The sequence below is a fragment of the Giraffa tippelskirchi genome, chromosome 4 (genome assembly GCF_054371585.1).
Source record: "Giraffa tippelskirchi isolate mGirTip1 chromosome 4, T2T-mGirTip1v1.2.pri, whole genome shotgun sequence".
NCBI lineage: Eukaryota > Metazoa > Chordata > Mammalia > Artiodactyla > Giraffidae > Giraffa > Giraffa tippelskirchi.
This window is the reverse complement of record NC_137278.1, coordinates 37832922-37849212: the sequence shown is the minus strand read 5'-3', so window position 1 is coordinate 37849212 and position 16291 is coordinate 37832922. Positions and strand designations below refer to the sequence as shown.

Sequence of the window (16291 nt, the reverse complement as noted above, 5' to 3'; positions counted from 1 at the left end):
AAAAAAGAAGCTGATGCGATCTTAGGGTGCATCAGTAGCCATCCAGTGTCCAGGGTAAGAGAGCTAATTCCATGCTGTAGTATTCCAAGTTCAGACCATGGCTCCAAGTCCCATATTTTAAGGATGGCATTGACAAATGTTCTTAATAGAAGAGGAGATGGAACTAGAAACCATTTAATAATTCATTCAGGATGTGAGGGCAGCCTGGCTGTGATATCTGTCACTCCATTGATAGACAGGATTGATTGGGCTGATACGGCTGGCTAGGCAGGTGTCCCCTCCCTCCCCCCCATGTGTGTCCCTCCTGAAGCTGTATGCCTAGTAGAAGACGATCACCTTCCGCAGTAGTGCTTCATGCATAGTTCATGAATGCTATAGTGCTTCATGCACTGTAATCCGTTCTTCAGTCAAGGATATAAAAGTAGCTGTGCTCCCTTGCTACAACCTCCAAACAAGCTCTCAAGGTCCATTTACAGGAAGACGCAGGATAGTCAAGCTTCTAAGACTCCAGTCACTGATTCTTTCTTTCCTTCCCTTCTTCCTCCCTTCCTTCTTCCCTTTTTTCTTTCCTTCTTTCTCCCTCTCCCTCCTTTCTTTTTTCTTTTCCATCAATTCTTAGTGTCTACTATGTATGTACCAAACAATGTGAAAGGATTTGAGTACCCAAATGCATGCCTGGTCCCAACCCCCATGAAATTCTCAGTCTTCTCTAGGAGATAGTCATATGTTCAGATAAAATACAAAAGCATGTATGAAGCGCTATAGCAGAGATCTGCTCAAAGAGATGCTAATGAGATGCTTGTGGGATGAGGAAGGACTGACATGACCACAGAGATTTAGACAAAGAATTGAAACACAAGGATATTTGGAGAACTCCCATGCAAAAAGGACTTATTGGTCTTATTATATGTAGCTTCAGGAGACCACCACAGAGCAGTTGGGGAGGAATTCAAGGAGGCAGATTTTGGCTTAACACATGCAGCTTTTACAATGAAAGCTTTCCAACAGTAGAGTAGATGGTCTGAACTTTCCACCCCTAGAATTATGCGAACAACAGCTGAATGACCATCTGTAAACATATGCTGTCCAGGGAGCTCCTCCTTTGGGCCTCCTTTATAACTTTAAGTTTCTAAAGACTTAATTCAATGTCAGCTAAGATATTAATGGCTGATTATTGTTTAATTGCTAAAGAGACCAGTACACTTGGAACTGTTTTGCATTTTAACAAAAAGTCTTAATGGGAAGAAGATGTAGGGATCTCCCCTGATCGAAAAGAATTTCATTCAATGTCATGAGTGAAACTATTTGGAGAGAGAGCCGTCCCCCAAAGCCTTCACTGCCAGAGGTTATAAACTGGCGGCCAACAAGCCCTCTCTGGTCTGCACATATGTTCTTTTTGATTCACACTGCAATTAAAAAAAAGATAACAAATTTATTACTACACTTAAAAGTCTGATTTCATCTAAAAATTCAGATTTTCATCTTGTATTGAAAAATCAGATCTAGCAACACTGGGCCTGTATTTATCACATGATAGTGATTATTAGAGACTGAATAACTTCCCTTTAAAAGAAGCATGTACTCTTTCCAATTCACCATACTATCCCACCTCTCCCCATTGTCACTCCTATACCCAGGCCAAGCATATGGTTGCCATTTAGTATGGTGCTTAAGTCCCTGTATTTACAGTTCCTGTTCTAAAACATGTAGGAAGTCACCTGCTCTGTGGAGAGCCTTTACAGCACCTTTGACTTTGCATGTGTGCCTGGTAAGTCGCTTCAGTCATGTCTGACTCTGTGTGACCCTATAGACTGTAGCCAGCCAGGCTCCTCTGTCCATGGGATTCTCCAGGCAACAATACTGCAGTTGTTTGCCATGCCCTCCTCCAGGGATCTTCTTGACTCAGGAACTGAACCCACATCTCTTACATCTCCTGCACTGGCAGGAATGTTCTTTACCACTAGTGCCACCCGGGAAGCCCCAGCTTTGACATTGCCTGCATTTAAATGATTCTCTTTCCCTTCCAATATAAACTCTTTTTTAAATTTCCTAATCAAATAGTTTTGCAGATTAGCCTGTGTGTAATTAGGAGAATTGGCCCAGTGTTGGATTGGCCCTGCCTACTTTAGTTTAGCTCCTCCTTAAGAAATGCATCCTTTGCCTAAGCACAGTTTTCCTCTGGTCCCACAATGGTGGCCTCAGACTTGTATAGCTCCATAGTGTTCTATGTAAGCAATACTCCAGGAAGAAACTAATTGGAATTAAGCATACAACTTGCCAACTACTCTACATGTGAAGCTTTTGTCCTCCAGAAATGGAAGGAGGTTATCATCAGCTTCCCACATTATCATTTGAGATGCAATTCTATTATTTGTACTCTGTTGTTTCCCATTGTTTGTAATAAACAATGATCGAATGAGTGCAAACGAAGTTACTTTTAGGCAGCTTAAACCAGACACTTGTAAGCAACATCAAAAAGTGGTTTTGTTCCTTTCACTCTTCATTTTCTTTCAAAAAAGCTCATGCCTGGCCCATAGGCACCTCTTCTGAATTAGTTGTTTAATTCTCTGCTTGATCTTCTTTTTCATTCAAAGATATTTCTGTTTGAAGGAGGGATACTCACATTTAGATGATGGAAATGTAAAGTGGTACTCTCACTTTGGAAAACAGTTCTAATAGTCTCTCAAAACGTTAAATATACACTTACCACATGACCTATCCATTGTACTCCTAGGTATTTACCCAAGAAAAAAAAGAAATTTATGTTCTGACAGAGACTTGTACGCAGATGTTTATAACTGGTCTATTTTTAAGAGCCAAAAACTGTGAACAACTCAAATATTCATCAACACTTGAATGGATAAACAACTGCGGTTTTTCATACAACGAATAATACTCAGCAATAAAAAGGAATAGACTATGCATAAACCTCAAAGTAATTATGGCTGAGTCTTAAAATAATTATGCTGAGTATAAAGAAGTTAGACCAAAAAGAAATACTTACCATATGATTCCATTTCATAAAATTCTAGAGAATGCAAACTAATCTACAACAACAGAGAACAGATCAGTGGTTGCATGGACTGGAAGAAGAGATTATGAAGGGGAACATAGAAACTTCTGAGGCTGGTGGGTGTGTTTACCACCTTGATTGTGGTATTGCCCCATGATTGTGTAACTGTATCAAAATGTTTCAGTTATACACCTTACATACAACTTGTATATCAATTATACCTCACTAAAAAGTAAATAGCTATACAGTTTTTTAAAAATCTTCTAGAGTAATTTAGGCATCAGAAAGCACCTAATACACATCCAGCTCTATGTTATATTTTAGATGTTACATGTCACAATAAGCATTTAATAGGAGAGAAAATTAAAACTACCTCACAAGACAGAAATATCACTAACAATAATTTTGTTAGTGATAACAACAAAAGTCTTAGGTGACCAGAGCAAATGGTGAATATAAAGATATCTCATTTTCAGATCCAGTGATTGATAAAGGATCTTTATTGAGGTCATCACAAAACTATGTGTTCCATACTTTCAAAAAAAAAAAGGAGGGAATAGAATAAGTTTATCAATCTATTCTCTGACCTTAACAGTTTTCTTTTTTAAAACTGAGCTATAATTCACATATCCTAAAGTTCACCCTTTCAAAGAGTACAATTCAGTAATGTTTGATATACTCACAAAGTTATACAGCTATTACCACTATCTAATTCCAGAATATATTCATAATCTTAAAACGAAACACTATACTCGTTAAGCAGTCACTCCCCATTTCTTCCTCTCTCCAGCCCTGGCAACCGCCAGACAATATTCTGTCTTTCTGGATCTGCTAATCTGTGCTATTCATATGGAAATGAAAGGGAATGGAATCATGCAATATGTAGCCTTTCGTGTCTGACTTCTTTTACTTGGCATGATGTTTTCAAGATTCATCCACAACACAGCATGTGTCAGAACCTACTTGCTTTATATGGATGAATAATATTCCATTGTATGAATACCATATTCATCACTTGATGGATACTTGCGTTATTTCCACTTTTTGGCTATTATGAATAATGCTACTGTGAACATACATGTAGAAGCTTTTGTGTAGATGTACGTTTTCAATTCTCTTGAGTGTATACCTGGGGATAGAATTTGTGGGTCATATGGTAATTCTAGGTTTAGCTTTTTGAGGAAGTGCCAAACTGTTTTACAAAGCAACTGCACCAATTTACATTCCCACTAGCAAGGTACACAGGGTCTAATTTCTTCACCAATACTTGTTATTGTCCATCTCTTTTATTATAGCCATTCTGGTGAATGTGGAGGGATTTTGATTTATATTTCCCTAACAACTAATGATGTTGGGCATCTTCTCATTCAATGACCTTATTAAGCCTCAGAAAATAAACAAGATTTTATCTGACTGGTACCTGAATAAAGGACCACATTCTCCTTCCCTTATTCTCTTTCTCTCCCAAGATGTCATTTATTCATTCATTAAAGGAGCTTAGACTGACACTGACTCAGCCTTGGGTTAGGCACAGCCCAAAATTCTAAAGAAAAAGAAATGATGGCCTCTCCCATCAGAAGGCTTAAATTATTATTGAGAATAAAGTGACAAAAAGTCATAGTAAATATATATCTTAAAGCTAACTTAAAGAATATGTAAAGAGATGGAGTAAAAGATCATTTCCTGGTAGAAAGTCCTCCCTGAAGCTTTCCAATCTCTAAGCACTTCTTGTAGGAGCTGTAACCCAACATACATGTTGCAAACTCTGGGAGTTGGTGATGGACAGGGAGGCCTGGCGTGCTGCAGTCCATGCGGTCACAAAGAGTCGGACACGACTGAGCAACTGAATTGAACTGAACTGAAAAAACCCTTGGATGTATTTATTGTGAGAGGCAGGTTCAGGGCTTTGTGAATAGTGTAATTCAATCAGTATGTCCTGGTTCTGGTGTGTCCTGGTCTCGCTTGCTGGCAGATCCACTTGACAAAGGTTTTGTTACATAACCTCTACGTGTGAAGGGCTGACATTCCAGTCAGGCTGCTGGGTCAATATTTGGGCTCTTCTGGAGACCAAATGTGTGTCCTATCACAGAAACTGTACCAGGCAGGGTGGCATCTGGCCTCTGCTCTGGTGTGCCTCCCAGAGCATCATTTCCTCCATCTGCTCCCCAGGCCTGGGGGTTAAATTGTTTGGTTTCCACTTTGGCTGTTCATGGATTCCTGACGTCTTTCTTCCTAATACCCTGAGGGTGGGCCAGGCCCAACTAGACAGACATCCTCTCTTACAGAGTACCCCTCAGCAGCACTGCTAAGGCTAGGCTATGACCTTAAGAGAAGAGAACTTGGCACATGGCCTGCATTTCCAGCATCTTTTCTCCTTCCACCGATCTTTGAGGAAATAAGAGAAGTAGGCCCAACAGTGAGGCAGAAAACATTTTGAATCAGCAAAAACATCCAATGGCAGATTTCTGGATGTCTAGCATTCAGACTTGGAGAAGGCAATGGCAGCCCACTCCAGTACTCTTGCCTGGAAAATCCCATGGACGGAGGAGCCTGGTGGGCTGCAGTCCATGGGGTCGCACAGAGTCGGACACGACTGAGCGACTTCGCTTTCACTTTTCACTTTCATGCATTGGAGAAGGAAATGGCAACCCACTCCAGTGTTCTTGCCTGGAGAATCCCAGGGATGGGGGAGCCTGGTGGGCTGCAGTCTATAGGGTCACACAGAGTGGGACACGACTGAAGCGACTTAGCAGCAGCAGCAGCATTGAGATTAAAAACAGAAATGAGTTTCTAGAGGCTAAACTGAATGAAAAGATATTATACAATAAGATTCTTCCACAATGCTTGGCACTTAACAGAATGCTTGTTGAACCAACAGTGTCATCAATCACATGCCAGGCAGACATCGAAAGAAAAGGCTGAGTCCCTTCGCTGTTCACCTGAAACTACCACAACATTGTTAATTGGCTATACCCCAATACAAAATGTTTTTTGGTGTTAAAAATAATAATAATAATAAAATTTTTTAAAAAAGAAAAGAACAAAGAAAACTATTTAGTTCATCATTCTAAATTTAGCAATCCTATCTATGCATTAACATGCTTATCTAAATTCTTAATACTCATACTGTTGCAGTGAAAAGGAAAATAGAGGAATTAGTTTGTTTTTCCCTTTCCTGAGAATAAAGAAAATAAAGAGAACAGTGAACAGGTCAGGGAAGAAATATAAACATGCCTGAAAGAGTTGATCACTCCTATTTTTACTTTTAACTATTCCTAATCTGTAGTCTGTGACTAGATTTGCTTTTCACAAACTAACCTGACACTCTGTAAATTACATCCTGCACGTATGGTCCCTAACTCTGCATGAGTTACATCCTGCATGTATTGCCCCTTAACTCTATGCTAATTACATTCTGTACCTGGTGCTTACCTTCTCCGAGCTCTCCCTTTGCAGACCACCCCTTGTAACTTTTTGTATTTCAGAAAGAAGGCCACAGGAAAATAAACCAGAGATAGTAGTATTAGTCGCTCAATCGTGTCTGACTCTTTGTGACCCCATGCACTGTAGCATACCAGGCTCCTCAGTCCGTGGGATTTTCCAGGCAAGAATACTAGAGTGGGTAGCCATTCCCTTCTCCAGGGGATTGTCCCAGCCCAGGAATCAAACCCAGGTCTCCCACACTGCAGGCAGACTCTTTACTGTCTGAGCTGCTGCTGCTGCTAAGTCGCTTCAGTCGTGTCCGACTCTGTGCGACCCCATAGACGGCAGCCCATCAGGCTCCGTCGTCCCTGGGATTCTCCAGGCAAGAATACTGGAGTGGGTTGCCATTTCCTTCTCCAGTGCATGAAAGTGAAAATTGAAAGTGAAGTCGCTCAGTCGTGTCAGACTCTTAGCGACTCCATGGACTGTAGCCTACCAGGCTCCTCCGTCCATGGGATTTTCCAGGCAAGAGTACTGGAGTGGGGTGCCACTGCCTTCTCCGACTGTCTGAGCTACCAAGGACCAATTACCTGTCTTCATGATGCCAGCTACGACTGTTTTGAAACAATACAAAAAGGAGAAGGATACAAGACTCTCACTACTTCGTCCCTCATCACATACCCCAGACTATAAGCCCCTGTTTGTTACCACCAAAATCTTGTCTTTCTCTGTCCACTGAAGTCGAATAAAAAATTACAAAGACAGAGTTTGGAGGAACTAGAAAGATGGCTTGAATCCTCAGCTGGCTGAGGAAGAACCCAGCAGGCCAGTGTCCCCCACCATGGGGAATCAGAGCAGATCATATAGATGGGCCTCCCAGTCTGGGGTATGTAATAAGGAACAAAGTGAGAATCTGGCATTCTTCTTCATGCATTGTTTCAAAACAGTCATAGCTGGCGTCAGGTAGCCTGGTAATTGGATCTGAAAAAGCCATGTGCCCATGACCTAATATAGTTCAAAACTAAGGCAGTGAATACTCATATACATTAGTACCCAGTTTTGCTGCTTACCAATTACAGATTACTTGATCTTGGGCAAGTCATTTACAATGTCAAAATTTCAATTTCCTGACAGTGAAGTTCGTTCATAGCTCTCAACAGCACTCTGTGCTAACTTGTTTCTCCTGGTGGCACACTTAGTGCCTCTAGGTTCCTTTACTTTGGTTTGGGTTCCCTGCCTCCCAGCCAGGCCAGCTCCACTTACCTGCAAAACGGGCAAACCTGCTGAAAATAAAAATAAAATAAGCTTTAAAAAAATCAGTGTTAATCTCTAAATGAGTCATATGTCAACACTGAGGATTCATTTTAGCATAATGGCAAAGAGCATGCTGGTTGAGTTCTAAGCACATGGCACTTGACACCCGACAGACCTGGATTCCAGTTCTAGTCCTGACTACCAGCTGTGTGATCTGGGACCAGCTATTTAACCTCGCTAAGCTTGGTTTTCTCATTTGCACCTCCCTGTAGTGAGGTTTAAATGACATCAGACATCTACAACACTTGGTACAGAGTGTGGCACACAAGGAGGGAGCAGTTGATATCAGTTATTATTCTCTTGGCAAACATGACCTCTAAATGAGTTTCCTGGGAGTGAAGGTGACATACATTCATGCCATTTATTAAAGTTTGGAAGAGTCCCCATGCAAGTCCTTTAATTCCATTTTTCCTCCAATGAAAATCTCCATTTGAATAGCACTTTACACTGCCAGATCCACTTTCACAAATACTGCACTTTTATTTCTAACTTTTAGCCTTTTTCTTTTTTTTTTTTAATGCCACACAGCATTATCCCACGCCCCAATTTTTATATACAAAAGGATGATAAAAATAAAGGAAAATGAAGTATTGGCTATTAGTTACCATCAAACTTAAGCAAGTATTCCTAATTAGCTGGGTTTTTTTCCCCTTAGTAAGAGGATCATTATTTTTACTTTATGAAGACATTGTGTTAATTCAGCCTGAATTATGCCAACGTGAAATTAACATGCAGGGCTAGAGGCCAGTGAGCTATATTATCTCTTCTATTTGGAGAAAAGAGAGCACTAACTGCACTAGGACCTATGTCAGTTCAAATGGGAAATGCTTGACAACTAGCCACCCATAAACAAGACTTGTCTTCTCTGGTGAGTACAGTTACTCCTGCCTAACACTAGGTATTCCTACTGTGTGCCCTGCAGAGACAGGAGAGCTGAAACTGTTGTCAAACAAATTCTAAACATAAAGGAATGCTTTTTTAGCTATGGAAGAAAAGACCAAAGGACAACATCAAATGATACCTAGTCACGTGCTACACTATTCAGGGCAGACTGTGAATGCCAGAAGACAGTGGTCTTCAAAAACCCTAGGCACCTTGAGTTCTAAAGAAATCCTTTCCTGTGCATCCAATGTATAAAAGAGACACAAGAGGCCTTCTGGCAGCAGACATCACAGGTTTTAAAACTGTCACGACTTGAGAGATGGGTAAGGTGTGCAGGACACAGGTGAAGGAGAGGCATTCCAGGGAGGAGGAACAGTAACGGCAAAGCCAAGGTGGGAATTTAAAGAAAGAAGTTCTGTGCCTTCCCGGTGGACAACTAGTGAGAAGGTGGTGATTAAGTGGTGAAAGGCTCCCACACGGATGCTTCTGTTTCTCAGCTTGAACTGATTTTGAATATTTTAAGCCTGATGAATAGTTAACAAGTACCCTGAATCAGGGCAGATGGGAAATTTAAGGTTAACATTGTGCAGTCAATTAAGGTGTCCTGTCATTATTCTTTGTTTCAGAATCATTTCAAGTAGTCGTGAGAGGGAATGGCTTCCGACACGCCCGCAACGTGGACAGGGTCCTCTGCAGCTTTAAGATCAACGAGTCAGTCACACTCAGTAAGTTCTTGCGGAGTTTGGGGGTTTCTGCCGCTGGCTTCTGGGCAGGGGGTAGTTCCCAACCCATCTTCCTGAAAAGCCGCACCCAGGAAACTACAGAGAAGGGTCCTCTCTGCTAGAAAGGCTGCCAGCAAAGGGCATATCTGGCCCCTGCGGTCCCCTTGCTCCCGTAAGGAGAGGCAGCAGGTACTGTTTCCCAGTCCCCCAGCATACGTGTACCAAGTTCCAAACTCTCAGGTGGCAGTGGTGGCCCTGACTGGTTAGGGCTTACAAAGCTCCACATTGCTTAGTGAGATATCAGGACTCTCAAGCAAAAGAGGAAAAAATAGGTGTTCTAAATTTATTAATTCTGAGTAAACTAAAAGCCAAAAAATTCTCATCAGGATAGATAGCTGACCTGAGATACAGGAAGATGGATGTAAAACTAAGTGCATTTCATGGGAAAAATGAATTATCACAACATTGGCACATTCACAAGACGTTTGTAGCAGGGAAGTTAAAGACTTGTGTGACTCAGATTACTGTCCAGGAAAGATGAGGCAGATGGATTATGTTAAGACAGATGGCCAGGAGTCCCTGTTATTATTTACATCTGGCATTCATCCCACAGAAAATTACTGGTTCAGTATCTGCAGCAGTAAACAGCAATCATATACTGTATTTTCTACAGTGCTAGGACCTTTTAAATACCTCACATCTTTTTGCCACAACAGCTCTGGGAGGTAGAAAGACAAAGAAGATGGAGAGGATACTCATTTATTGACCTTTCACACTGGTTTTGTCCTCCTGTTAGCATTGTGGAGTAGGTACTCTCCTGTTTTTAAAAAGGAAGAACTGAAGGGTATGCCTTTTTCCCTCTTTAGCATCTCAAAACCCACTTCAATATTTAAACAAAGATATGCAATGGCTTCTTTGCAAACATCTGGAATTCCTGTATATGGAGAAACTCCAAAGATTTGAAATATTCAGTTATTTTTCCCTGATACTTAGAAATGCTCTCATGTGTCCAGAAAGTACTTGCTGTTTGAAAACATTTTCAAGTATCCTGCCATAGTGTGAAAGTTGGACATGCACCCTCTACAGAATCTTTCCTTTTTTTTCCCCTCCTTTAATTTGTGATGTTCAAGTCCACCTTCCTTCTCTCCTCTTAATCTTAAATCTAAGATCAGAAACTCCTGAGGATTAAACTCAAAAGACATCAACACCTTCCAAAGAAGGCTTCCCAGACAAGCAAGCCTTTAGAACCAACTCCTCTCTGAACATGCACGGCCATGAGTATAGCATTGCTGTTGCTTAAAAGGTTACTCAGAGATTCTATACTAAGATAACAAAAAAATGCAAATTTTTTATGATGGATTTATAGAGTGACATTTTAAACACATATTTTCCAGCTTCTCCATAAAATTTGATTTCTTGGGAAACTAGCTTCTTTTCCTTTCCTAATATAAACTTGCAAACACCTGCACAGTCTGTTCACCTAATATATATTTAAAAAGAAATAAAGGCTGTTGGGTTTAGCTTAAACCACAAACCTAATTATGCTTTCAACACAAGCACTGACAGCTTAGAGAAAAGAAAGGCAGTGACTCAACCATATTGTATGCCGCAAGCAACACTCCTGAACTCAAATAGTTATTAAAAATATCCTAGCTAAGGGGAAAATACCAGAAATTTTTTTAAAAAATTGTCTTTATTAATTTGTTCATTTATATTCAGTAAAGTAAGAAACTATGGAGGACAGAAGAGATAAATAAATTTTAAAATGCAACATATTCAATTCTTCATCTTTCTGTCAACTTTATGAATGTAAGTATCTCATTGAGTTGTCCCCATAAAATAAGACAGATTCAGATTCTCTTACTTTTCCCATTCTCCTTTCCCACTTCCATATCCACATTTTAAAATATTATGTTTTCATTTTTATAGTATATATTTCCTCTTTCAAGATTTTTTCCTAAATACTGCATTACATTTTATAACAAAAAAGAGAATAGAATTCCCTTATTAATCAAAAAATGACTAATTGAGGGCCCAATAATGAAGCTATGGTTTTTATTATATAAGCCTTGAAGTCTTCAAGAAATAATGTATTATTTGTAGCACATTATGTTAAGAAAAACAGTTAAGTAAAAAATAACAAATTAAAAAAATTACATTTATAGTGAGATATATTAACATAACTGTCCAAGCCTTTGGATGAATAATAAAAAATTAAAGCTATAGAGCAAATATATGTACTTTTTTTAAGTGGCTATGAATTCCCTTTAACATGTATTGCACTAAGACAGAAATAAACCATCGACATATTAATGCCAAAAGTTGAAATTGTTTACATATATTCTTAGATAATAAATATAACCAGAAAATAAAAAGTATAGGTTAATACCTATGTCTGTCCTGCTTTCCTTGCCTTTGCTTAAAAATAAAATAAATCAACCACTTAGAAATCTAAAACAATTTGGCAACCTGTTTCTGGTCAATGGTTCCAAAATTACGCATAAAATATGATGTAAACACTGTGACATGTGGTCTTGCTCAAAGGAATGAGGAGGAAACCCCCAGGTACAGGAAACAAAAAGGGAATGCAAAATATAAGCAGAAGGCAAAGCTGTGAGGGCTCCAGACCTGAGGGATCTTCAGGCTGTGATCGCAGTACTGATATAGATATAGGACACCAGCAAGTTCAGTTCAGTTCAGTCCCTCAGACGTGTCCAACTCTGTGCGACTCCATGAACTGCAGCACGCCAGGCCTCCCTGTCCATCACCAACTGCTGGAGTCTACCCAAACCCATGTCCATTGAGTTGGTGATGCCATCCAACCATCTCATCCTCTGTTGTCCCCTTCTCCTCCTTTCCCAGCATCAGGGTCTTTTCAAATGAGTCAGCTCTTTGCATCAGGTGGCTAAACTATTGGAGTTTCAGCTTCAGCATCAGTCCTTCCAGTGAACACCCGGGACTGATCTCCTTTAGGATGGACTAGTTGGATCTCCTTGTAGTCCAAGGGACTCTCAAGAGTCTTCTCTAATACCAAGTTCAAAAGTATCAATTCTTTGGCGCTCAGCTTTCTTTATAGTCCAACTCTCACATCCATACATGACTACTGGAAAAACCATAGCCTTAACTAGACAGACTTTTGTTGGCAAAGTAATGTCTCTGCTTTTTAATATTCTGTCTAGGTTGGTCATAACTTTCCTTTGAAGGAGTAAGCATCTTTTAATTTCATGGCTGCAATCACCATCTGCAGTGATTTTGGAGCCCCCAAAAATAAAGTCAGCCACTGTTTCCACTGTTTCCCCATCTATTTGCCATGAAGTGATGGGACCAGATGCCATGATCTTAGTTTTCTGAATATTGAGCTTTAAGCCAACTTTTCCATTCTCCTCTTTCACTTTCATCAAGAGGCTTTTTAGTTCCTCTTCACTTTCTGCCATAAGGGTGGTGTCATCTGCATATCTGAGGTTATTGATATTTCTCCTGGCAATCTTGATTCCAGCTTATGCTTCATCCAGCCCAGCGTTCCTCATGATGTACTCTGCATATGAGTTAAATAAGCAGGGAGATGATATACAGCCTTGACGTACTCCTTTTCCTATTTGGAAGGCAGGCAAAAGCAGAGCCACCTGTAGAAATCAGGCTGCAGGGGTTGTAACACACTTTAAATGGGTACAGGGAAAGCTGCTCAGTGATTCAAGAAAGCAGGCAGGGGAGTAAGGTAAGATGTTCTACCAACCACATAATACAGAAGCACCAAAATGTGTCTGTGGCCATCCTGATTGCTGTGGCCCTGGCCGAGGAAGTATACATCCAGTCCAACCCACACCACTCCTGAAGCCATAATTCCCTCTGAAGATGGGCTCATAGCACCAAATGATAAATCATATGACAATAGTTGAAAGAAAAAGGAGAACAAGCAAGAAGACTAGGAAGCATTTTAAAAGAGAAGGTAAAATAAACATATTTAAAGTGTATTAAAACAAGAAAACATCTCAAAAAATCTAACTTTATACCTAAAGGAACTAGAAAAATAAGAACAAAACCCAAAGGCATTAGAAGGAAAGAAATAAAGATCAAAGTGGAAATAAGCAAAATAGAGAGTTAGGAAGCAATAGAAAAGGTTAATGAAATGAAGACTTTTTAAAAAAAAAAAAAGATAGACAAAGTTGATAAACCTTTAACTAAATTCATCAAGAAAAAAAGAGAAAGGATCCAGATAAATAAATCAAAAAATAGAAATTACAACTGACAACAGAGAAATACAAAGGATCATAAAATATTACTATGAACAATTATGTGATAATAAAATAGACAACCTAGAAGAAATGGATAAATGCCTAGAAATGTGCAATCTCCCAAAACTGAATCAGGAAGAATTATAAAAAATGAACAAACTAATAATTACCAGTAGTGAAACTGAATCATTACTTTAAAAAACTTCCAACCAAAAAACTCTAGGACCACACAGTTTCACAGACAAATTCTACTAAACTTCAAAGAAGAAATTTATCCTTCTCAAACTATTTTTAGAAAATGAAGAGGAAGGAATACTTCTGAACTCATTCTACAAGGGTAACATCACCCTAATATCAAAGCCAAAGATACCACAAAAAATAATTATAGGTCATTATCACTGATGAATGTAAATGCAGAAGTCCTCAACAAAATGTTAGCAAACTGAATTCAACAGTAGGTTAAAAGGGATCATACACCATGATCAAGTAGAATTTACCCCAGGAATGCATGGATGGTTCAGTATCCACAAATCAATCAATATAATACACCATGTTAACTAACTGAAGAATGAAAACCATATGATCATCTCCATAGATGCAGCAAAAGCTTCTGACAAAATTCAACATCCTTTTATGATAAAAACTCTTCACAAAGTGAGCATAGAAGGAACATACTTCAACATAATAAAGGCCATGTATGACAAATGACAGGCAACATCATAATCAATGGTGACAAGCTGGAAGTATTTCCTGGAAGATCAGGAACAAAACAAGGATCCCACTCTCACCACTATTTTTTTAACATGGAAGTGGAAGTCCTAGGCACAACAATCATAAAAGAAAAAGAAATAAAAGGAATCCAAATAAAATTGGAAAGGAAGAAGTAAAACTGTCACTATTTGCACATGATATGGTTCTATACACAAAAAATTCTAAAGACACTAACAACAACTATTTGAACTGAAATGAGTTTAGTAAGCTGGTTGTAGGATACAAAAGTAATATACAGAAATATGTTGCATTTCTAAATACTAATTATGAACTATTAGTGAAATTCATAAAACAATCACATTTTTTACAGCTGTCTAAAAAAGAATAAAATAAACTTGAGATAAGTCTGATCAAAGAGGAAAAAGCCCTGAAAGCTATAAGAGATTGATGAAAGAAATTGAAGACAACAAAATAAATGGAAAGATACTTTGTGCTCATGGATTGGAAGAATCAAAATTGTTAAAATGACTACACTACCCAAAGAAATCTATAGATTCAGTGCAATCCCATAAAAACACCAATGGCATTTATCACAGAGCTAGAACAAATAACTCTAAAATTTGTATGAAGACACAAAAGACCCCAAATAGCCAAAGCAATCTTGGGAAAGAAGAACAAAGCTAGAGTTGTCACACTCCTGGGTTTCAAGCCATACTACAAAGCTACAGTTGTCAAACCACTATGTACTGGCATGAAAACAAACACACAGATCAATGGAACAGAATAAAGAGCCCCAAAATAAACCCATGCTTATCTGGTCAATTAATCTACAACAAAGCAGGCAAGAATATACAATGGGAAAAGACAGCCTCTTTAATAAGTGGTGTCAGGAAAACTGTACTGCTGTGTGTAATAGAATCAATCTGGACTATTTTCTCACACCACATACAAAAATAAATTCAAAAGTGGGTTAAAGACTTAAATGTAAGGCCTGAAACCACAAAACTAGAAGAAAGCATAGGCAGTATGCACTTTGACATCTGTCTTAACAATATTTTTTTGGATCTGTCTCCTCAGGCAAGGGGAAAAAAAACAAAAATAAACAAATGGGACTACACCAAACCTAAAAGCTTTTACACAGAAAAGGAACCTATCAATAGAAGGAAAGGCCACTTTCTGAATGAGAGAAGACATTTTCAAACTATGTATCTGATAAAGGATTAATATTCAAAATATACAAAGAACTCATACAACTCAACATCTAGAAAAGTAAACAGCCCAATTAATGTCTACCAACTGGGTAGACATTTTTCCAAAGAAGATATGCAGATAGCCAATAAGCACATAGAAAGATGCTAAACATCATTAACCATCAGGGAAATGCAAATCAAAACCACAAACAGATACTAACTCAGAATACTAACTCAGAGATACTAACTCAGATACTAACCTGTCAGAATCGCTATCATCAAAAGATAACAAAGTGTTGGCAAGGATGTGGAGAAAAGGGAACACTTGTGCAATGTTGGTGGGAATGTAAATTGGTACAGCCACTTGGAGGACAGTATGGAGTTTCCACAAAAACTTAAAAGTAGAACTGCTATATGATCTAGCAGTTTCACTTCTGATTATTTACCTGAAGAAAACAAAAACACTAATTTGAAAAAATATATAAATATTGCTGTTCACTATAGCATTATTTACAGTAGCCAAGATGTGGAAGCAACTTACATCCATCCATAGATGAGTGGATGAGGAACATGTGATGTGTGTGTGTGTGTGTGTGTGTGTGTGTGTTGTGTGCTAAGTTGCTTCAGTGGCATCAGACTCTTTATGACCCTATGGACTGTAGCCCACCAGGCTCCTCTGTCCAAATATATACACAACTTAGTGGATAGACTAAGCAATGTGATTAGACACAGATAAAGATGAAATGCATGAACTGGAAGAGAGATGTGAGGAAATACTACCCCTCAACCAAAGCACTTGACTCA

The 16291-nt window shown here is 39.0% G+C and overlaps 1 protein-coding gene across 1 annotated transcript in view; it reads left to right on the top strand.

Moving 5' to 3' along the window:
* Positions 1-16291, top strand: part of ANTXR1 (ANTXR cell adhesion molecule 1) — a 250291-nt gene that overhangs the window by 79762 nt on the left and 154238 nt on the right. Inside the window, exon 10 of the mRNA XM_081594569.1 lies at positions 9259-9357. Within this exon, the coding sequence (XP_081450695.1) occupies positions 9259-9357 (99 nt within the window). The remainder of the gene's footprint in view (positions 1-9258; positions 9358-16291) is intronic.